The sequence below is a fragment of the Phyllobates terribilis genome, unplaced genomic scaffold, assembly GCF_046119375.1.
Source record: "Phyllobates terribilis strain yellow unplaced genomic scaffold, ASM4611937v1 Scaffold_13__5_contigs__length_258822181, whole genome shotgun sequence".
NCBI lineage: Eukaryota > Metazoa > Chordata > Amphibia > Anura > Dendrobatidae > Phyllobates > Phyllobates terribilis.
In genome coordinates, this window is record NW_027362773.1 from 217,374,565 (window position 1) to 217,398,530 (window position 23,966).

A 23,966-nucleotide genomic window follows, 5' to 3' on the forward strand; every position below is an offset into this window, starting at 1 on the left:
CCCCCTCACCCCCCCAATCCTGGTACGCGTGGCCCCCTCACCCCCTCAATCCTGGTACGTGTGGCCCTCACCCCCCCAATCTTGATACATGTGGCCCCCTCACTCCCCCAATCTTGGTACGCGTGGCCCCCTCACCCCCCCAATCCTGGTACGCGTGGCCCCCTCACCCCCCCCAATCCTGGTACGTGTGCCCCCTCACCCCCCCATCCTGGTACGCATGGCCCCCTCATCCCCCCCGATCCTGGTACGCTTGGCCCCCTCACCCCTCCATCCTGGTACGCTTGGCCCCCTCATCCCCCCGATCCTGGTACGCGTGGCCCCCTCATCCCCCCCGATCCTGGTACGCGTGGCCCCCTCATCCCCCCCGATCCTGGTACGCGTGGCCCCCTCATCCCCCCCGATCCTGGTACGCGTGGCCCCCTCACCCCCTCAATCCTGGTACGCGTGGCCCCCTCACCCCCCCCAATCCAGGTACGCGTGGCCCCCTCACCCCCCAATCCAGGTACGCGTGGCCCCCTCACCCCCCCAATCCTGGTACGCGTGGCCCCCTCACCCCCTCAATCCTGGTACGTGTGGCCCTCACCCCCCCAATCTTGATACATGTGGCCCCCTCACTCCCCCAATCTTGGTACGCGTGGCCCCCTCACCCCCCCAATCCTGGTACGCGTGGCCCCCTCACCCCCCCCAATCCTGGTACGTGTGCCCCCTCACCCCCCCATCCTGGTACGCATGGCCCCCTCATCCCCCCCGATCCTGGTACGCTTGGCCCCCTCACCCCTCCATCCTGGTACGCTTGGCCCCCTCATCCCCCCGATCCTGGTACGCGTGGCCCCCTCATCCCCCCCGATCCTGGTACGCGTGGCCCCCTCATCCCCCCCGATCCTGGTACGCGTGGCCCCCTCATCCCCCCCGATCCTGGTACGCGTGGCCCCCTCACCCCCCCCGATCCTGGTACGCTTGGCCCCCTCACCCCTCCATCCTGGTACGCGTGGCCCCCTCACCCCTCCGATCCTGGTACGCGTGGCCCCCTCACCCCCCCGATCCTGGTACGCGTGGCCTCCTCACCCCCCCGATCCTGGTACGCGTGGCCCCCTCATCCCCCCCCTAATCCTGGTACGCGTGGCCCCCTCACACCCCCAATACTGGTACGCATGGCCCCCTCATCCCGCCCAATCCTGGTACGAGTCACCCCCTCATCCCCCCCAATCATGGTACGCGTGGCCCCCTCATCCCCCCCCACCATCCTGGTACGAGTAGCCCCCTCATCCCTCCCCAATCCTGGTACGCGTGGCCCCCTCATCCCCCCCAATCCTGGTACGCGTGGCCCCCTCATCCCCCCCAATCCTGGTACACGTGGCCCCATCATCCCCCCCAATCCTGGTACGCGTGGCCCCCTCATCCCCCCCAATCCTGGTACACGTGGCCCCCTCACACACCCCCATCCTGGTACGCGTGGCCCCCTCACACACCCCCATCCTGGTATGCGTGGCCCTCTCACCCCCCCATTCTGGTACGCGTGGCCCCCTCACCCCCCCAATCCTGGTACGCGTGGCCCCCTCACCCCCCCCAATCCTGGTACGCGTGGCCCCCTCATCCCCCCCAATCCTGGTACACGTGGCCCCCTCACACACCCCCATCCTGGTACGCGTGGCCCCCTCACACACCCCCATCCTGGTATGCGTGGCCCTCTCACCCCCCCATTCTGGTACGCGTGGCCCCCTCACCCCCCCAATCCTGGTACGCGTGGCCCCCTCACCCCCCCCCAATCCTGGTACGTGTGGCCCCCTCATTTCCCCCAATCCTGGTATGCGTCTCACAATCATTTTACATATAAAAAAACTAAAAACACTTAGGCTGTGTGCCCACGATGTGCTTTTCAAGCGTTTAAGCTGCGGAATTTCCGCAGCGTAAACGCTTGGTAAACCTTCCCCCATGGTCTCCAATGCAATTCCGCACTTTCAATGCCCATGCTGTGGATTTTTCCGCAGCGTTTATGCTGCGCTCAAAAATCCGCAGCATGTCCATTAATTTTGCGGAAGCGTTGCGTTTTCACCGCCACTTACTTGCATTAGAACGCGCCAATTCCGCAAGATTGCATCTGTACTTGCGTAATTGGCGCGTCCTAATGTTCGGATAGTACCCGGGTGTGGAGGACAGGAGACTCTCCTCCACACCCAGGTACCATAAAAAAAGAATAAAATAAAAAATAGATTATATTCACCTTCCGACGGCCCCCGGACTCCTTCCCTGTGCTGGCTGCCGACAGATCGCGCAGGACTGAAGGACCTGTGGTGACGTCACAGTCATGTGACGGCAGGTCTTTTCAGTACAGCGTACTGCGATCTGCTGGCAGCCAGCACAGGAGCACAGCAAGACTGCAGGGGCCATTGGAAGGTAAGTATAAGTTTATTTTTTTATTTTTAACCACTCTCTCGGGTCACACTATATAAATCCATGCCGTTTGCATGGATTTATATAGTGTGACCTAGTTGTCACAAGCACTTTCCAAGTGATGCTAATGAATAACGCTTCATTTCTGTATGTCCCTGGCAGGAAAACGCATGTACAATCCGCATGCGTTTTTTTCTGCCAGGAAGATGCAGAAACGCTCAGGAAAAAATCCTGAGCATTTCTGCATCGTGGGCACATAGCCTTGTACTCACCTTCCTTCCTCACCTCTGCTCCAATGCTGCTGTGTCCTGTCTGCCAGCAGCTCATGTCGGCATCTGGGCAGCGCACGCTCTCAGATGCCAAGGTGAGCAGCTACTGCTGCCGGCATATTCACTCTTCTTCATGCCGGGACCATGGCCGTGGAGAAGCGTGAATATGCATTCTCTTTAGTAGCGGGCACTGTCATTAGGAGCCACGGCTCAGGGCTCCTTCGTGCCTGCTACTAAAGAGAATGAATATTCCCTCTTCTCCACACCCATGGGAGTGGAGTAGAGGGAATATTCATGTCCCTTTAGCAGCGGGCACACGTGGTAGCTGCAGCAGCGGCTACTGCGTGTGCACCGCTCCTCCGCCACCGCAACCTCCCTCCCCCAGATACTCACCTATCCTCCTTGTTCCCCTCTGCTTCGGGACCCCCCAGCTCATGGGCCTTCAAGTCCTTAGAAAACAACTCTACTGTGATTATTAAACCCACTGACAAAGATGGAGCTATTGTCGTCATGGACATATCTACCTATTTTCCAGAAATCCATTGCCTACTAAGCGATAATACTGTTTACCATCAATTACCACCCATCTTCTTTGATTCTAGAACAAGCCTTAGATCCACGTTCCCTCTCCTGATTCCTATCCTCCTGGTGCTCCTCTCTCTGGATCTCCCTCTGCCACCTTAGGTCCACTTGTACCTTGTATTCCATCCATACACTATAATATTTACTCTCTGGATCGCACATATCGTCTGTGGTGGAACGAAGGTCACTTCTGGCCCATGTGACACGCCACCTTGCTTCAGGACCTTGCGACGTCATTATGACGTCACTTCCGGCACTGGCGTCTGCACCGATTTGGTGAGTTCAAATCCCACCAAAGACAACATCTGCAAGGAGTTTGTATGTTCTCCCCATATTTGAATGGTTCTCCTCCGAGTACTCCGGTTTCCTCCTATACTTCAAAGACATACTGATAGGGAATTTAGATTGTGAGCCCCAATGGGGACAAGTGAGTAAAATAAATAAATCCGATTCAAGCTGCCCGAACCACAGGCAGCTCGCATGAGAGACTAGTGCGTTATCGCAGCTTTGCATGTTTTACTTAAAGATGCTGCAGTGTTTCAGAGACAAAATACTTTGAAAAGTTGTCTGGGAAATACGAGGGTCAGTCAATAAGTAATGCCTCCTATTTTTTTTCTCCTTAAATAAGGTAGTTATGTTAAATATTCGAATTTGGCACAATTCCTAAAACCTCCTTCTCCAATCCACAGCAATTGCAACTTCCTGCACCAACAGGTGGCAGGACTGTATCCGTTTGCAAAATGGCTGACATCGATGTTCGTATTAGACAACGTTCTGTGATTGAATTCTTGCATGCAGAAGGTGAAGAGCCCATTCGAATTCATGAGACTGAAAAATGTGTACGGTGATGCAACAGTGGATGTCAGTACTGTTAGACGATGGGTTCGTCGCTGTAACACAGCTGAAGGGCCATCACCGTTGGCTGACAAAATGCGGAGTGGCAGGACAGTAACCGCAGTGACTCCAAGCAACATTCAGAGAGTCGATGACATCATTCGTGGTGACCGCCGGGTGACTGCAGATGAAGTGTGTGGCATTATCGGCCTCAGTAAAGGCAGTGTGATGAAAATTATTGGACAACTGGGATACAGAAAAGTTTGTGCACGGTGGGTCCCAAGAATGCTTTTTACCATGCTGGAATACATGCCCTTGTTAAACCCTTTACCCCCGAGGGTGGTTTGCATGTTAATGACCAGGCCAATTTTTACAATTCTGACCACTCACTTTATGAGGTAATTACTCTGGAACGCTTCAACTGATCCCCTTGATTCTGAGATTGTTTTTTTGTGACATATTGTACTTCAGGATTGTGGTAAAATTTCTTCGATATCATTTGCGTTTATTTGTGAAAAAAACGGAAATTTGTCGAAGATTTTGAAAATGCACCATGTATCACGAGTGCTCAAGTGAAAAGCTCGAGTCCCGGCCCGCATGTTTCACGGTTATTAGACACCCCAAAAAAAACATGCGGGGATAGCTCGTGCATGGCAGGCAATCCCCGCGAGGTTTTTTTGGCCGCGAAGCATATGGGGGCGGAGACTCGAGCACCCGCAATACTCAGTGCATACCCCAGCACCCGATGCAAACTCAAGTAGCGAGCACTTGCGTTCAACACTAGTTGCCATATCATTTTTTTTTTTTTTTTTTTTTTTTTTACTTTTGAAAAAAAAAAACAACCCCAACCCTAACATTAGCACAACCCCAACCCCAGCATTTATTTTTTACGCCGTTCCTAGTGCGGTATAAGTGATTAGACGACTTTATACTTTGGGTCGGTGCGATTACAGCGATACCAAAATCATATCGGGTTTTTATGATTGACAGCTGTCACACAATAAAAGACACATTTTGATAAATCTAGTTTTTGCATCGCCATATTTTGAGAGCTATAATTTTTCCATATTTTGGCCTACAGAGTCATGTGACTGCTTGTTTTTTGCGGGATGAGTTGACGTTTTTATTGGTGCCATTTTCAGGCACGTGACATTTTTTGATCGCTTTCTATTCCAGCTTTTGGGAGGCAGAATAAACAAAAAACAACAATTCAGGAATTGTGTTTTTTTACATTTTTTAATTCTACTCCGCGTGTGGTAAAATTGATAAGGTAGCTTTATTCTTCGGGTCAGTACGTTTACAGCGGTACCACATTTATATCGTATTTCTATGACTTGGCGCTTTTACACAATAAAAGCTATTTTATAGAAAAAATTATTTTTTTGCATCGCTTTATTCTGAGAGCTATAACTTTTTGATTTTTCGGATGATGGAGCTGTATGGTGGCTTGTTTTTTGCGGGACAAGATGACATTTTCAGCGGTACCATTTTTATTTATATTCATCTTTTTGATCGCGTGTTATTCCATTTTTTGTTTGGCGGTATGATGATAAAGTAGTGTTTTTTGCTTCGTTTTTTATTTATTTTTTTACCGTGTTCACTGAAGGGGTTAACTAGTGGAACTAGCGTCATCTGCAAATATTACTCTGTATGCCCCCTACAAGGTCATTAATAAATATGTTAAAAAGGGGGCCCAATACTGACACCTGTGGTACCCCACTGTTAACTGAGACCCAGTCTGAGTGTTTTCCATTAATAACCACCCTTTGTTTCCCATCACTGAGCCAATTCTTAACCCACATACATATATTTTCCCCTATCCCCATTGTTCTCATTTTATGTATCAACCATTTGTGTGGAACCGTATCAAAAGCTTTTGAAAAGTCCATATACACAACATCCACTGCATTTCCTTGGTCCAGTCCAGAACTTGCCTCCTCATAAAAACTGATCAGATTAGTTTGACTGGAACGGTCCCTCGTAAACCCATGTTGATATTGGGTCATGAGGTTATTCTCGTTAATGTTGTGGTTTTCAACCTATGTAATTGCATTTGAATTTCTTGCCAATTAAAAGGAGAAAAAAATAGGAGGCATTAGTTATTGACTGACCCTCGTATGAGTCTTGGTTATCAGATGGCCTCTCCCTGCCCCAGTCACCTTGAATGACAGGTCCCTCCTCATACACAAACATTGAGACCTGTCCGTTTAGGGGAGCGGGCGTGGAACCGGCCGGGGAATCGCAGCGTCTCAGATTGAGGCCACGGCCCCACTATCAATATTTGGTCAGTATTTTTTCTGAGGAGTGGGAGCCAAAACCAGGAGTGGGTGATAAATGCAGAATTGGTGACTTGTTTCTATTATACCGTTTCTCTGATTGTTCCTCACCTGGTTTTGGTTCCCACTCCTGAGAAAAAAAATCAGGGCAGTGGAGTCGGAGCCCATTTTGGTAGAGTCGGTATAAAATATATAATAAATTGGGTACAGTAGTTCAATGCAGTTTGTGGGGAATATTTTTTCATAAGAATTTGGGAAAGTTATGAAATGTCCTATAAATGTCTGTCCTATTCCTGATCTGAGGGTCTAGACTTTTAGCTGAGATAAATCTGTGCTGCAGTAAATTTATCACTTAAACATGAGCCATGTATGAGGGAGTCGGAGTCGTGGAAATTGAGGAGTCGGAGGTTTGGCTTACCGACGCCACATCCCTGGAAAAAATACTGACCGAATACTGATAGTGGGGCCGTGGCCTAAACCATACACTACTACATGAATTAGATGACAGGTTCCATTTACAGGGAACCTGTCACATGAAAACAAACGCTATTAGCGTGTACATATAGCCTATATGATAGAGGGTTAATATGCAGATTCCTAGCGTTCTGAACCCGCCTGGGGCCTGCACCAGGAGCCACAGTGCCGGGAGGAAATTAACTTTATTTCCCCCAGCAAAGTTCGGCTTCCAGTCATAGGGGTGGAGACATTGCAGATTCAGTCACTGCTCAGCGTATAGAAAGCGGCTGCTGTAACCGCATCCTCGGCACTGACTGACAGCTTATCATCAAGGCCGCCTGTCAGTCAGTGCCGGGGCTCAGTTACAGCAGCCGCTCTCTATACACAGAGCACGAACTGAATCTGCACCGGCACTAACCATGAATGAAACCTGATTGCTACCGGCGTAAGTAAAGTTAATTTCCTCACAGCAGCAGGGCTCTAAGTGCAGGCGCATGGTAGATTCCCAACGCTATTAACCGCAGATGAACCCAATATCTGCAGGTTAGTAGCTTTTCTTCACATGACAGGCTCCCTTTAACGTCATCGTATAGCAGGATAGTTGTAGGTTGGTTAGCTATGACATATGAACACAAACCTATTTCCTACGATTTAGGATTGAAATGTCACAAATTAAAAAAATTCCCACTTATGGGCACTGAATGTCTCCTGAAAAATTAATTTTTATCATCACTCACTGGGAAGAATTACATTTATTTATGTCCACTGCTCTTTTTGTATTTTTCATTCCAGACACTGCCACTGAAGGAAGAAAAGACATTTCCTTTCTGGACATCTATTTAAACAATCCTTAGGTTCTCATGCAGCATTTTCTGCAGCCAAAACCTGCTCTCATGGCAGTAAAAACGCTGCATTCAACTCACAGGTTTTCCAGTGTTTTTTTTTTCTGTGTGGATTACATGTGTGATTTGTCTACAGTACATATAAATAAAGAATTGTATTCACCGCTTTCTCATTACTTTCTATGCAGCTTATTTGCATAAAATAATCTGCAAAAAACAGAGTGGTGGCAGGAAAATTGCTGCATACAATACGTGCATTTGCCAATGTTTTTGCAGCATTTTACTTGCATTTCTCACATTCATTAGAATGGGTGAAAAGCACAGCAAAAAAGCTGAACGAATAGACATGCTGTGTCTTGGCGCTCAAATTTTGCGCCCAATTCTTCAAGATGGCACATGTGGTTCAGAAATGTTGTGCTAAATCAAAATTTTTATTTATCTTTATGAATCTTTAATCCAAAAAGTCACGTTCCCCTAAATGTTTCAGAATATTTCAATGTACATGGAACAGCTTGTGATAGACAGGCTGGTGCAACATCATGATTGAAGTGTAACGCAGATGACATTACACCAGCCAGGCTAATCAGGAGCTGTGCTGGAGCTCCTGGAAGGTGAGAGATTCACGAGCCTCCCGGCAAGCAACTAATCACCTGGCTGATGGACGAGAATCCCACGTCTCAATCCACCCAACTCTGGTAAAAGCTGTATTCAGGGAAGACAACTGGTTCTTCTAAGATTCAATGAAGAGTGGAGAAGGCAGACAGACATTCTGCTGAAAGCTCCACGCAAACAGTTACAGTTCTCCATAGAACTCTACAAGCACCACCTGCTATCTCCTATCTCAGTGATGGGAAAGTCTGTTCACTGAAGACAGCTTTTACCTGTTGCCATTTTTCACGTGTACTATTGATCTATTGCAATAATTAAACCGATTGTTACTCTTTAGGCATTGCGTGATTTGCAGAATTTACATCTGGTGGCTACTCATTCTGCTCTTCTTTTATAATGTCACTGGAGTTGACAGGATTCTTGATTCGGGACTCCAACCCTGGCAGACTGCTTCGCCTTCGAGCTGCAGTTTCAATCTTTTGCACCAGTTCAACATCCCATTTGTGTGTGACGAAACTCACGACGATTCCCTTGCTCTCACTACCAATACGGCCCACCCTTCCTGCCCTGTGCAAGTAGTCCTCTAGAGTGGGAGGAAAATCGTAATTTACCACAGTGCCCACTCGGAGACTGTCCAGCCCTCGTGAGGCTATGTCCGTGCAGACTAACACGTCACACTGGCCTTTCTGAAAGGCTACAAAGATACCAGAGCGCCGGTCCGCTGGCATTTGGCCGTGAAGCCTGGCATGCTTGATGCCATGGTCATCCAATAAGTAACCCAGCCAGTTGACAGTGCTAGAGTTGTTACAGAAGACCAGTACTCCCGTGCCAGTGTCCTCCTCTGCGCGCTTCTTCAGTAGCTCCACAAGTTCCGACAATTTATCTGATCCCTTTAGCTTTTTAAACATCTGTTGGACGTGAGGCATCAGGAAGTGCAGCCTCTTGCTTTTGATGGTGTCAATGCTGCCAAGATCTGTCACCTTATTAAGTATTTTGCCAACACCTCGAGGGAAGGTGGCTCCAATGACTGCCAGCTGGGCTTTCCTATCCAGCCCTTGCAAGTCACTGGCCCGGGAGGCGATCTGGGTCCTCATGAGAATTCCCTCGATTAGTTCACAGAAAGTCTCATCAAACAGCGTGTCCGCCTCATCCAGGACCACAAAATGGAGGGCCGACAAATCCACCTTATCCCATTTCAGGGCCTTTGATAGGGCACCAGGCGTGGCCACCAAGATGTCCAGGGAGTCACAGCGGAGCGGCTGCTCCATAGCCTTGCGCCCACGACCCCCTCCCACAAACCGCACGGTTAGTCCGAGCCGGGCACACAGTGACTTGGCCACCGATGTCACCTGCTGGCCGAGCTCCCGAGACGGCACAAGGACGAGGCTCCGGGGGTCCGGCGACCCCTCACCGTCCTGGGTCAGTAGTCGGTGCACGATGGGCAGCACATACAGCAGGGTCTTCCCGCTGCCGGTCTCGGAGGCGCACAGCATGTTCCTGCCCTGAAGCAGCCCGGGGATGCACTGCCTCTGAATCCAGGTCGGGGCCGTGATGTTCAGGGCCTCCAGGGCAGACACCACCCGCGGGTCCAGGCTCAGCGAGTGGAAGGTCTCCTCCGTCTCCGGCCACAACCGCTGCTCCCGCTGCCGGGTAATGGTGAAGTAGTCGCCGCTGGCCAGGCGGTGCTTCCATCCCCGGCTCACCAGGGCCGGCTCCTCCCAGCGCCCGCACGTCTCACCGGAGAACTGACTGAGGTCCCGCCTGCGGGAGCGGATGAGCAGCCTGCCGGCACGTGGAGCCTGCACCGAGCCCGCCAGCTGCTGCTCCCGCCTCTCCAGATACTGCTGTGTCCGTGTGGGGAGGTGGATCACCGGGAGGTTGCTGGCGGCAAAGCGGCGGACAACACATCGCAGTGCGGGGCTCCACGTGTGAACAGGGGGCACACACAGCGGATACATCACTGACGGCGCGGTGCGCAAGACACGGCGTCCCTGGCTGGTGACGCAACGGCGCCCCGGAAGTGACGTCAGGTTCCTACGTAAACAGACGGCAGTGACAGGCACACGTGCAGTTAGTGCGGAGCCGCAGAGTGAGCGGTAAGTAGAGGGGTGAGGAGGAGCGGCCATCGCATACAGCCATAAGGCATGCTCTGCGGTATCGCAGCGTTACTGCCAGTCTGACTGTGTACTAGAAAGTCTCATTCATGTGTAAATGATACTTGTGAGCAGCAGAGTGCTGTAAAGTGGCAGCTGCTGAAGAACCTCTTCCTAAAGAAACAGAAGGACTTATAGATAGAGGTGCATCTAGGTTTTCCAGCTCCTGGTTAAAAAAATGTCAGGTTGGCGCTCTCTCCTGTACACAGCGTGAGCGCCAGCGGCTGACGAGCTGCTCTCCACCAATCAGTGAAATGGAAAACTACAGCCCAGGTTGATGGCGAGCAGCAAGAAGAGAAGCTGACCTGCATGAGGATGAGAATCGCATCTGACTGGTCACATTACACCGAGTGGGATTCTGACCATGAGCATATTACACGCTGTTAGGACTGGGCATGCTACAGGGCTTCATTGTATAAGCAAACAGGTTGTCCAGGCTTGTCATAAGCCTGCAGTCATTCTGTGTGACCTCTGAATCCTCAGCACACGCACTGCACGCTGTCAGGATTCTCCAGGGTCAGTGGTGAAAGCAAGTGGTCATTTGACCGCAATTATGCAATTTGTATACATCCGGCCACATTCCAACTGTGATCAGCCCATGTTCCTGCACGATCAGACACAGCCATTACACAGTACACAGCAGGGGCACATTTATAAGATTATCTCTGCACAGGAACATTTATTTTAACACATCCATTGTGAAAGTTATTATTATTCCAACATGTATTAATTACAATGTACGTTGTTCTTGGGACACATGAATCAGGAGCGTCTGACTCCAGTACACCCCTTCATCAAGACCGGTGTGAAAATTACCATGCTTGATGAATTGGGGCCTATGTGTTCTGACACATTTCTATGGTGGTCAGCAGTAAGGGTTTTGTCTGTCTTATATTTTTTTCATCTATAAACTTCCAGTATGTGAAAATAGCCATTATGTGTAATCAGGGCATTACTGCAATTACTGGTGGAGGAGGCCCAGACTGGATGAAACACACTGCATAGCCTGCGCAGTCATATAAACCCCCTGCCAGACTGTGTGGCACGCTGGGGCCCGGGTTTATTACTTTTCTTTGTTTTATTAAGCCCTGTGGCCCAAGTCACTCACAGCCTCAGCTACTTACATTGTATGGCCGCTGCAGAGGGCACTGGCCGCATCTGTCGTCAGACACTACCAGCCCACTTTCTGTTCCTAAGCTGCTGGTGCACCCATGACTCTTGCGGTACATTATATGCAGGAATTGAGGGCCTGAAAGTGACAAGGTGCATGCGCCTGCCCTCTCGCCATTCAACCTCCTATTCCCATTATTGTAAAATAATAAATAAACAAACTGCTTTTCTAGTAGACTGGCAGGTCCAGAAGAGATCCGTTTTCAGCAATCATCTCATTATAATAACTAGCAGGATTTCAATGAGAGATAACAGAATCCACCATTCACAATAGGTAGTGTCACAGCTCACCTCTTCCCCCTTTCTGCACAATGACATCTGCATGTCACTAACCATGAGTACATGTGTAGAAAACTCTCCCAAGGAAACAGAGTCCCCTATAATGTCTTGTGATATATATGCATATGCAGAAAGAGTTAGTGTTTCAGCTCACCTGTTTTACTGCACGATCCAAAAGCCAGCATAAGTATAGGGCCCTGAAATTCCTGGTGGCAGCCCTGTGTGTAATTACCTGCTGTTCTTCCAACGATGCCTGTCCACAGCAGTCCCCTGTCTTTAGTGATATGGCTGCAACAGTAACATCACACCGACATCACATGACTGCTGCAGCCAATCACTTGGCTTAATGGTCTGGTGCTATCTTGAGCAGCATTACTACTGTTTCCAGTGATTGGCTGCAGCATTAATGTGAGACAGTGTGATGTCCCTGCTGCAGCCATATCAACAAAGACCAGGATCTGCAGCGGGGAGCCTGCACAACAGCCAACAGGGTAGGTACATTTGACTTTGCTATTTTCACATAGGAAGCCCATAATAATAATCTTTTAATTTATATAGCACCAACATATTCCGCAGATTTTTACAATTCAGACAATTTACAGACATTATGGACACTGTCCTCTTTTGGCTCACAGTCTACATTCCCTATGTCTTTTGGAGTGTGGCAGGAGAACCCGGAGGAAACCCACGCAAACACGGGGAGAACATACAAACTCCTTGCAGATGTTGTCCTTGATGGGATTTGTACACAAGACTCCAGCACTGCAAGGCTGCAGTGCTAACCACTGAGCTACTGTGCCGTCCATAGATGAAAAAACACAAACACACCCTTTAACTTTTTAAAAATATTTTGTGCAACAGTGGCTTCTCTGTGGCATCAGTCTAGTTGTCTCTTGCTCTATGCGACAGGTATGTTTGTGCACCTATGACAGTGTTGCTGGATCGTTGATTGTCTGCTGTCAGTATGGGGCACGGCAGTGACAACAGCAGGGAGAATATCCCTTCATTTCCTCCCTGTAGTTGCTGTCTCCATTACACTGCCAGCCATGATTGCAATGCTGTATGACTGGAGATTACCGCTATATCTGCAGGTAAATGACATGTTTGGAGGTGATAGTTTCCCTTTAATTGCACGTTATAGTTGTGGATATTAAAGAGTAAGCAATTAAAGTATATATGAACATATTCTGTTTTTTTCTTAGGAATAATGGTTCTTTCATTTTGTGATAAAATCATCCTGGCTCCTATGGTTCGAGTAGGCACTTTACCTATGCGACTTCTTGCTTTAGATTATGGTGCGGACATTGTGTACTGCGAGGTAAGCAAGTCCTCTTCGGCCATACACATGAACACCTGCTATAGTGTTAGTCACCTGTGTAATATTGGGTAGGTCCCCTTCCTGTTACCAGACAGCTTTGACCATTGAACAGATGCATGATCTGTTTGAGATCTAGACAATAGATTCGGCAAATCCACACCTTGAGGCCACTGCTATTAGGGAATATCATTGTTATAAAGAGGTATACTTGTCTGCAATTATACACTGCTCAAAAAAATAAAGGGAACACTCAAATAACACATCCTAGATCTGAATGGATGAAATATTCTCATTGAATACTTTGTTCTGTACAAAGTTGAATGTGCTGACAACAAAATCACACAAAAATCATCAATGGAAATCACATTTATTAACCAATGGAGGCCTGGATTTGGAGTCACCCCCAAAATTAAAGTGGAAAAACACACTACAGGCTGATCCAACTTTGATGTAATGTCCTTAAAACAAGTCAAAATGAGGCTCAGTATTGTGTGTGGCCTCCACGTGCCTGTATGACCTCCCTACAATGCCTGGGCATGCTCCTGATGAGGTTGTGGATGGTCTCCTGCGGGATGTCCTCCAGGATGGCACATCAATTCGAGCTTTGGCAGAACAAAGTATTCAATGAGAATATTTCATGCATTCAGATCTAGGATGTGTTATTTGTGTATTCCCTTTATTTTTTTGAGCAGTATAATTAGGGATATGGAAAGTGTCACTTTAATATCCCCGTGTTTTCAAGTACCCATGTGTTCCTAGCATAACATTGGCAAATGTGTCACTGCCTCATCCGACTTGCATCCTTCCCATAGTGCAACCTGGTGCCAGGTAAGCGACAAATACGTCACCCATCAGGTCAGGCCACCCCCTGCTGTTGTGCCATTGTTCAGTTCTATGGTCACATCGTTATAAGTGCTGTCGGTCTTGGACAGCAGTCAGTTTGGCCACTCAGACTAATCATCTACATAATACCAAAAACTACAAACTGTTGCGAGTCTGGCTTCAGCCCTAGAAATCTAGAACGCATGTGTGGCTTCTAAAGACCGGGCATTCTCTCTACATTACCATGTTTAGGCTGCTGATATACATGTTGTGGGGCACGTACACATTACCGAATGCTCCTGTGAATTAAAGAGGTATTGACCAACCTTCAGCTGAGACATGCATATCAGGCAGAGGGATTTATCCTGGACTGCCATACACCTAAGAATAGGATAATATATAGAATCCATACTTCACACAATTCTAGTGGTTTAATCTCCGTATTATACAGTGCCTTATTAGATCTAGTTTTGGCTAAGTAGCCATCACATTCCAAAATAAAATGGGAAACTGTAATAGGCCCTATAGAAGAATGTCAATGGTAAGACATTTTTGAGACCCCCACCCCCACTCCCACAATTGTCTCTGAGCAAATCTCTTAGATTATCCCAGTTATATGTGCTACATCAGGTATACAGAACGCCTCAATTCCTACTTGTCATAGGGCTGTAGCCAAATCCTATTTTCACTAAATCTGAAATAAACTCTGCAAACTTATTACACATGATGTGGTCCTGTCCTAGCCTGGAACCTTTCTGTAAAGGGGTGCTGTAAATTATAAATGGGGTTTGTTCAATTCACATAGTTCTTACTCCTTTTGTGTGTATTGTGTGTATACTGGGGTATGTTGAGGACTCGACTACTGATGAATATGGTAAGATGGCTGTGTCCCATATTTTGTTCATGGCCAGGAAATTAATAGCTCACTATTGAATAGTGGATCAGATCCCTACAATTCCCGAGTTTATAAATAAAATCAGTTGGTTATTGAATTGGGAAAGAGGCATTTATTTGAAAAGGAACGTTATTACAAAGTTAGAAGAGCTCTGGGCCCAGTGGGTTGATGGATCAGGGTTTGAATCAAGACAGTTACAGAGATACAGGCCAGGTCTTTTCTAAATACTAAACCTATATATTACATCAGTTCCAGGTGCATTATATTTCTTGGCCACACTTTTTCCAACATACCCATATTCATCTGTATATAATCTCAGTTTTAACCAGTTATGGGTAATCAACTAAGTATGATGTTTTCCCCTTTATCAAACTGTAGTTCACCTTTTGCTCATCGATATGACTTGTTATACAGGTTATACTGTGTTAGGGGTGGGTATTGGGAGATGGCGGTCTGTTTTCCTTTTGTCTGTAATTGTCCTTAAATTTGAACATTTTCAATAAAGAAAACATTTTGATTTAAAAAAAAAAAAAAAAATGTAGTAGGCCGGCAGCTCTGGACCTCAATATGTGGACCGGGTGGTACCAGTGCTGCTTTTGTTAGATGTGTAATTTGGAGCTGACTACTCTGACATAATCACAGTCACAGATGTGTTAGAAATGTCAAGCAGTGAGGTGAGATGTGTCTAAACCTGTACCCAAAAATGCAAAGATGTGAGTATAATATATTTAATAGATTTCTGGTTAGGTTTACTATGCTCTGTTCTAATGTATTTTATCCCAGATAATACCCTTAACTTTTTCAGCACTTTCTGCTTGAGTAGAATTTAGGGGATCATAGCAGATGGGCTAGCCTCCTGTCCTTTATCTTATTAAAGCGAACCTGTCAGCACCAAGATAAGACTCTGCCTGCTGTCCTCCCCAGAGCACCATTAACTCAGAACTGCAAACACAAATTACACAAGAACCACAAGACAGATTTCTTCACCTCATGTAACATATTAATCAGTGCAGCAGCTACATCATGACACTGCCTGTAGTTTACTTAGCAAAATACTGCTGACAGGTTCACTTTGATGTGTCTGGGTCACCCATGGTCCTTTTACTTGTTTATAGGTTGCCTCTCCCAGAACCATTTTTGGTAGGTAGAAACCATTGCATATTAGAAACACCTCACAAGACCTGCTGTTTGGTGGTGCTTTGATTTTGTCATCTAACTATGACTTTGACAATATCACTCAAACACTTATACTTGCCCAACTGACTGTTGTCTTGTTGCCTGTGACTTATATAACACCATATTTTTGCAATGTTTTGCAAATGTGTGCTGCAGAGGCATTCACTGCATTGTCGTGGACGTCATAGCTGCAGTGTTAGTCTTTGTTATTGTGGTGCTGCAGTGATGTCCCTGACTACCCACATGACCACTGCAGCTAATCACTGGCCTCAGCTCTACACTGTTGTAGCCAGTGGGGGAGTAACCTGAAATTCTTCCAATTTTACCTTCAAACTGCATAGCCATTTTTAACAAAAAAATGTATTGTCGGGTCTTAAGAATAGTGAATCATTTGAGATCTCATGGCGTATGAATTTTTTTGTTGAATAAATTGTTACATTTTTGTCAGTTTTATTGTTATTATTTATTTTCCTAACTTTTTATGCTTTTAAAACAAAATCCAATATTCTTCGGTTTCAAAGATTAAAGCTCCCCAGTCAACAGGATTGTGCTTTGGAAACCACATACACTGTCAGGTGGGCGCCATTACACTGAGTAAAATGATACCTTTGATGAAATCCGTCCAGCGGTTCTTTTATAATCTTTACTTTCATTTCTGACATAATGATATGCATGTGCTCTGGTGCTCTCATTATGTATTCATGTATGTCTATCTCTGCCTTGTAACAGTTCACTGTGCTTTCAGTGACCTGCCTACTATTTTAAATACTGCCCATGTAATTTGTGTGTCATACTGAAATTTACATCCCCAATATGGCCGCGGCAGCCAGCGCATGCGCAGTAGCGCCCCTCGTTTGCCGAGAAATGCTACTGCGCATGCATGGCGCCATATTGCTGCACCCAAATTCTTTTTCCAAAAGCAAAATGGCGCCCACGCGTGTGCAGTAGCATCTCTCGGCAAAAGAGATGCTACTGCGCGTGCACTCCCCTTGGCCACTTTGGGGAATGTAAATTTCACTTTGTGACACAAATTACACAGTCAGTATGTAAAATAGTAGGCAGGTCACTGAAAGTACAGTGACAAGGCAGAGATAGGCATACATAATGAGAGCGCCAGAGTACATGCATCTCTTGTCAGAAATGAAAGTAACGATTATAAAAGAACCACTGGACGGATTTCATCAACAAAGGTATCATTTTACTCAGTATAAAGGCGCCCACCCGACAGTGTATGTGGTTTACTAAGCACAATCGTGCTGACAGGTGCACTTTAAAGTAAAAATAAATGACTTTGTATGGTCCTGCATTTTCAAATGATTACTTCCATTATGGTATTAGAAGATAAAATAGCTGCACACTTTGTTACATTTATGGAAACTGGTCTCATATTGCAGACCTCCAAGTCATAGTTTAGACACTGGTAAATGTCCTTCACTGGGATGTAGAGCGTCTGCCTATTTACCACCTGTATGTCTGCATTCTTCCATGTTTATATTATGTTCTGAGATTTTCTAAGGTTTTATAATCGATTGTGTGCTTCCTTGCTTATTTAAAAATCAACAAGGCTGGGGCTACTCAGCAACTTTGGCCGAGATACCCGAATTGAACCAAAGTTCATTAGGAATCTCTACTACATTACAGCTTAATACAAGTGACTAGGGTCACATTGCGACACCGAGGGTCCTGTGGATTTGACAAGCTGCCACAAAAAATTTTACATGGTATGGAATTTTTGAGACTTGCTTGTTGTGGTCGCAGTATCTTTGGGGCCACAAGCCGCAGCACTTAGCAAACTTTAGTCGCACTTCAGGCGTCACTGCTAAAATAGCTGTGAATAAAGAATAATAAAACGGGTGTGTATGTATATGGTCTGATATTATGCGCATATGTGTAATAGACAATAATCTGATTCCTTTTAGGAACTTGTGGATATAAAGATGTTACAGTGTAAGCGAGTTGTAAATGGTAAGATGATTTTATGTTCTCTTAGAATATTTGTACAAAGGGTAACAATTTATCCACAATACATCATTTATCTCCATGTTTTATGGGCTGATAGGATGTTGATCTAAGAAAAAATTACTGTTTTTGCCATTAAAGATGACATTTGTAGAGGGACGACCTGCTAATCTTCAAAGCTGGGGCATTGCAACCTCTGTGATCACTAAAGACTTCTGAAACACAAAAGACATTCCATATTTTATTCTCTGTCACAGTTTTCTATTCTGGCAAAGGTTTTATAGTGACCTGATGCTCAATAATGTCACAAACATGTTCACATTAGAATGCTGACCAAAGGGTATACAGAGCTGCCCCTAAAGCCCCCGTCTCACATAGCGAGATCGCTGCTGAGTCACTGTTTTGGTGACGCAACAGCGACCTCACCAGCAATGTCGCTATGTGTGACACTTTGCAGCGATCAGGCCCCTGCTGTGAGGTCGCTGATCGCTGCAGAGTGTCCTGGACCATTTTTTGGTCCTTGCCCTCCCGCTGGTCAGCACACATCACTGTGTGTGACCAGTGGGACCAGCGATCGGGCTGGTAACCATGATAAACAGCGGGTTACTAGGGGCATATGTTCACTTAGTAACCCGCTGTTTATCATGGTTACCACTCTGCTACGGTTAGCGGTAACCTCCCGCTCACCGTAGCAGAGTGGTAACCATAATAAACAGTGGGTTACTAAGTGCGCGTGTGCCCCTAGTAACCCGCTGTTTATCATGGTTACCAGCTGCTCCCCTGATCGCTGGTGAGCCTGCCTGTTTGACAGCTCACCAGAGATCACTTAGCGACGCACCAACGATACCGGCCAGGTCACATCGTTGTCGGGATCGCTGGTGCGTCGTTATGTGAGACGGTACCTTAAGATGTGGGGATGCAGGACACTGTATACTTAAACATGATGCCATGTCATGTCATACACATGTAGCTTTACAGCACGCACATTATATACACTCTCTGCAGCACATACAGTGGGGAAAATAAGTATTTTATACACAGATTTTGCAAGTTTTCCCACCTACAAAGAATGGAGAGGCCTGTAATTTTTATCGTAGTTACACTAAAACTGTGATAGTATCTAAAAATAAAAAACAGAATCACATTGGATGATTTTTACATAATTAAATTGCATTTTATTGAATGAAATAAGTATTTGATCCCCTATCAACCAGCAAGAATTCTGGCTCTCACAGACCTGTTAGTTCTTCTTTAATGAATGCCCTCCTACTCTGCATTCATTACTTGTATTAATTTCACCTGTTTGAACTCGTTACCTGTATAAAATACACCTGTCCACACACTCAATCACACTTCAACCTCTCCACCATGGCCAAGACCAAAGAGCGGTCTAAAGACACCAGGGACAAAATTGTAGATCTGCACAAGGCTGGAATGGGCTACAGGACAATAGGCAAGCAGTTTGTTGAGAAGGCAACAACTGTTTGCTCAATTATTAGAAAAGGGAAGAAACACAAGATGACTGTCAATCTTCCTCGATCTGGGGCTCCATGCAACATCTCGCTTCATGGGGTAAGGATGATTCTGAGAAAGCTTAGGAATCAGCCCAGAACTACACAGGAGGATCTTGTTAATGACCTGAAGAAACCTGGGGCCACATTCTCAAACATTGGTGTTAGTAACACACTATGCCTTCATGAATTAAAATCCTGCAGGGCACGCAAGGTCCCCCTGCTCACGCTAGCACATGTCCAGGCCCATTTGACGTTCGTCAGTGACCATCTGGATGATCCAGAGGAGGCATGGGAGACGGGCATGTGATCAGATGAGACCAAAATAAAACTTTTTGGAATCTAATCCACTTGCCGTGTTTAAAGGAAGAAAGATGAGTACAACCCCAAGAACACCATCGCAACCGTGAAGCATGGTGGAGTAAACATTATACTTCGAGGGTGCTTTTCTGCAAAGGGGACAAGATGACTGCACCGTATTGAAGGGAGGATGGATGGGGGGGGGGTCATGTATCGCAAGATTTTGGCCAACAACTTCCTTCCCTTAGTAAGGGCATTGAAGATGGGTCGTGGTTGGTTCTTCCAGCATGACAATGACCCGAAACACACAGCCAGGGCAACTAAGGAATGTCTCCGTAAGAAGCATTTCAAGGTTCTGGAGTGGCCTAGCCAGTCTTAAGACCTGAACTCAATAGAAAATCTTTGGAGGGAGCTGAAACTCATGTTGCCCAGCTACAGCCCTGAAACCTGAAAGATCTGGAGAAGATCTGTATGGAGGAGTGGACCAAAATTCCTGCTGCAGTGTGTGCAAACTTGGTCAAGACCTACAGGAAACGTCTGACCTCTGTAATTGCAAACAAAGATTTCTGTTCCAAGTTCTGTTTTTCTATTGTGTCAAATACTTATTTCATGAATTACAATGCAAATTAATTATGTAAAAATCATTCAATGTGATTTTTCTGGATTTTGTTTTTAGATTCTGCTCTCATAGTTGAAATGTACCTATGATAAAAATTACAGACCTCTCCATTCTTTGTAGGTGGGAAAACTTGCAAAATCAGCAGTGCATCAAACACTTATTTTCCCCACAGTATGTATGTATGTATGTATGTATGTATGTATGTATGTATGTATATATAATCTATATGGTCTCTCCTTAGAAGGTCAAATTGTCCACATCTACATGGACAGTGTTCCATTGTTACAGTGACATGGCCACCCCTGGACAAAATGACTGTTAAGCAAGTTGAAGATAAAATGATCTCTAAAAGGGCTAAAGTCAAATTTTCTTTGTATTTTAGGCAAAACAAATAGATATATTTGTCTTTTTTTACATTTTAAAAACTATAAGAAGGAAAATGGGCCGATGCAAAAGTTTGGGCACCCTTCGCGATTTGTGTGCTCCGATGCCTTTTGACCACGGTTTCAGACCTTAATTAGCCTGTAACGGTAATGGCTTGTTCACTATCATCGTTAGGAAAGGCCAGGTGATGCAAATTTCCCAGCTTTATAAAAACCTAGCCTCCTCTAACCTTGCGCCAAAAAACAGCAGCCATGGGTTCTTCTATGCAACTGCCTAGCACTCTGAAAATGGTGGAGGCCCACAAAGCAGGAGAAGGCTGTAAGAAGTTGGCAAAGCGTTTTCAAGTTGACCCTTCCTCAGTTTGTAATGTAATTAAGAATTGGCAGTTACCATGAACAGTGGAGGTCAAGATAAGGTCTGGAAGACCAAGTAACATTCCAGTGAGTGCTGCTCGTAAGATTGCTAGAGAAGCAAATTAGAACCCTTGCTTGACTGCCAAAGACCTTCAGAAAGATTTAGTAGACTCTGGAGTTGTGGTACATTGTTCTACTGTTCAGAGACACCTGCACAAATATGGCCTTCGTGGAATAGTCATCAGAAGAAAACCTCTCCTGCGTCCTCACCATAAAATTCAGCGTCAGAAGTATGCAAGAGAACATGTAAACAAGCCTCATGCATGTTGGAAACAAGTCCTGTGGACCGATGTGGTTAAAATAGAATTTTTTGACCAAAATGAACAAAGGTCTGTGTGGAGAAAAAAGGGCACAGAATTTCAGGGAAAGAACATCTTGCCAACCATTAAGCATGGGGGTGAATCAATCATGCTTTGGGGTTATGTTGCAGACAAAGGCACTAGTAACATTTCACAGGTAGAGGGAAGAATGGATTCAATGAAATTTCAACAAATTCTTGAAGCAAACATAACACCATCTGTAAAAAAGCTGAAGTTGAAAAGAGGATGGCTTCTACAAATGGATAATGTTCAAACACATGTCAAAATCCACAATAGACTACCTGAAAAGGCACAAGCTGAAGATTTTACAATGGCCCTCATAGTCCGCTGATCTGAACATCATTGAAAATCTGTGGCTAGACCATAGCAGTGCATGCAAGACGACCCAGGAATCTCACAGAAATGGAAGAGTGAATGAAAATCCCTCCAACAAGAATTGAAAGATTCTTGTCTGGCTACAAAAAGTGTTTACAAGCTGTGATATTTTCAAAAGGGGGTTCTACTAGTTACTAACCATGCAAGGTGTTACGGGTCCGGATGGTGGAACCACTGTGCCGTGGAACAAGCAGGGATGGGTGGGGCGTAACTATGGGCCTCACCCTGACTGACCCTGGCAATACAACGGCTTAGTTGACTCCGTGAGCCAGGGAGGGACCGGGATGTTGGACCAGGTGCTACTCTGGGACCAACCTCTTGTGAGAGCAGGCGACTCCCACGGGACTGATGACAGACACCGGGTGGCAGGCGAGCATGGCTGGCAGTCTAGTGGGTGAGCACGGCGGACAGGTGGGCACGGCAGGCTGACAAGCAGCACTGGGACCTGAGGGCTGGAGAGAGTTGGCATACAGACTACAACATTGCACAGGCACCTTCATTTTAGGGGAGGTGCCTTAAATAGAGGATGTCCTCCGGCCATTGGCTGAGGACATTTTAGGACAGCGCGCGTGGCCCCTTTCAGAAGCAGGGAGCACACAGCCTAATTTCAGTGCCCAGGGATCTGCTTGCCCCGGGCAGTCACAGCGTGGGAAACGAGAGGAGGAGCGGTGGACACAGGATCTAGGCCGCGACGGTAAGGGGATCGGCGTCTCTGCCGACGCTACACACGGTGTGCAAGCTTTGGCATCAGCCCATTTTCCTTTTTGAAATTTAAATGATGAAAATATTTTTTTTTAGCTTAACCCCTTTACCCCCGAGGGTGGTTTGCACGTTAATGACCAGGCCAATTTTTACAATTCTGAGCACTGTCACTTTATGAGGTAATTACTCTGGAACGCTTCAACGGATCCCCCTGATTCTGAGACTGTTTTTTCGTGACATATTGTACTTCATGGTAGTGGTAAAATCTCTTCGATATCACTTGCGTTTATTTGTGAAAAAAACGGAAATTTGGCGAAAATTTAGAAAATTTTGCAATTTTCAAAATTTGAATTTTTATGCCCTTAAATCAGAGAGATATGTCACACAAAAGAGTTAATAAATAACATTTCCCACATGTCTACTTTACATCAGCACAATTTTGGAACCAAAATTTTTTTTTGTTAGGGAGCTATAAGGGTTAAAAGTTGACCAGCGATTTCTCATTTTTCCAACAAAATTTACAAAACCATTTTTTTAGGGATCACATCACGTTTGAAGTCAATTTGAGAGGTCTTTATGACAGAAAATACCCAAAAGTGACACAATTCTAAAAACTGCACCCCTCAAGGTGCTCAAAACCACATTCAAGAACTTTCTTAACCCTTCAGGTGCTTCACAGGAATTTTTGGAATGTGGAAGAAAAAAATGAACATTCAACTTTTTTCACAAAAATGTTACTTTAGACCCAAATTTTTTTTATTTTCGCAGGGGTAACAGGAAAAAATGGACCCCAAAATTTGTTGTGCAATTTCCCCTGGGCACGCAGATGCCCCATATGTGGGGAAAAACCACTGTTTGGGCGCACGGCAGGGCTCGGAAGGGAAGGAACGCCATTTGACTTTTTGATTGTAAAATTTGCTTGAATAATTAGCGGACGCCATGTTGCATTTGGAGAGCCCCTGATGTGCCTAAACAGTGGAAACCCCCCCACATGTGACCCCATTTTGGAAACTAGACCCCCCAATGCACCTATCTAGATGCATAGTGAGAATTTGGAACCCTCAGGTGCTTCACAAATTGATTCGTAAAAATGAAAAAGTGGAGAAAAAAAAAACTTTTTCATTTTTACAAATCAATTTGTGAAGCACCTAGGGGTTCCAGGTTCTCACTATGCATCTAGATAAGTGCCTTGGGGGGTCTAGTTTCCAAAATGGGGTCACTTGTGGGGGAGCTCCACTGTTTAGGCACATCAGGGGCTCTCCAAACGCAACATGGTGTCCGCTAACAATTTGAGCCGATTTTCCATTAAAT

General features: G+C 46.0%; 2 protein-coding genes across 3 annotated transcripts in view; one reads left to right on the forward strand and one right to left on the reverse strand.

The window, feature by feature from the left end:
- Nucleotides 1-8,060: 8,060 nt before the first annotated feature.
- On the reverse strand, nucleotides 8,061-10,281 carry DDX28 (DEAD-box helicase 28). The gene has a single exon (XM_073659296.1). It carries the CDS (start codon nucleotides 10,215-10,217, stop codon nucleotides 8,631-8,633), a length of 1,587 nt encoding a protein of 528 aa, XP_073515397.1. The 5' UTR covers nucleotides 10,218-10,281; the 3' UTR covers nucleotides 8,061-8,630.
- DUS2 (dihydrouridine synthase 2) overlaps nucleotides 10,238-23,966 on the forward strand; it is a 140,752-nt gene continuing 127,023 nt past the window's right edge. For both annotated transcript variants that reach the window (XM_073659297.1, XM_073659298.1), the window contains exons 1-3: nucleotides 10,238-10,355; nucleotides 13,064-13,179; nucleotides 17,992-18,037. In XM_073659297.1, coding sequence (XP_073515398.1) covers nucleotides 13,069-13,179; nucleotides 17,992-18,037 — 157 coding nt within the window. In that variant the 5' untranslated portion in view covers nucleotides 10,238-10,355; nucleotides 13,064-13,068. The remainder of the gene's footprint in view (nucleotides 10,356-13,063; nucleotides 13,180-17,991; nucleotides 18,038-23,966) is intronic.

Bases quoted from the DNA above. Each gene is read 5' to 3' on its own strand.
- DDX28 (XM_073659296.1), bottom strand. From the start codon at position 10,217: ATGTATCCGCTGTGTGTGCCCCCTGTTCACACGTGGAGCCCCGCACTG.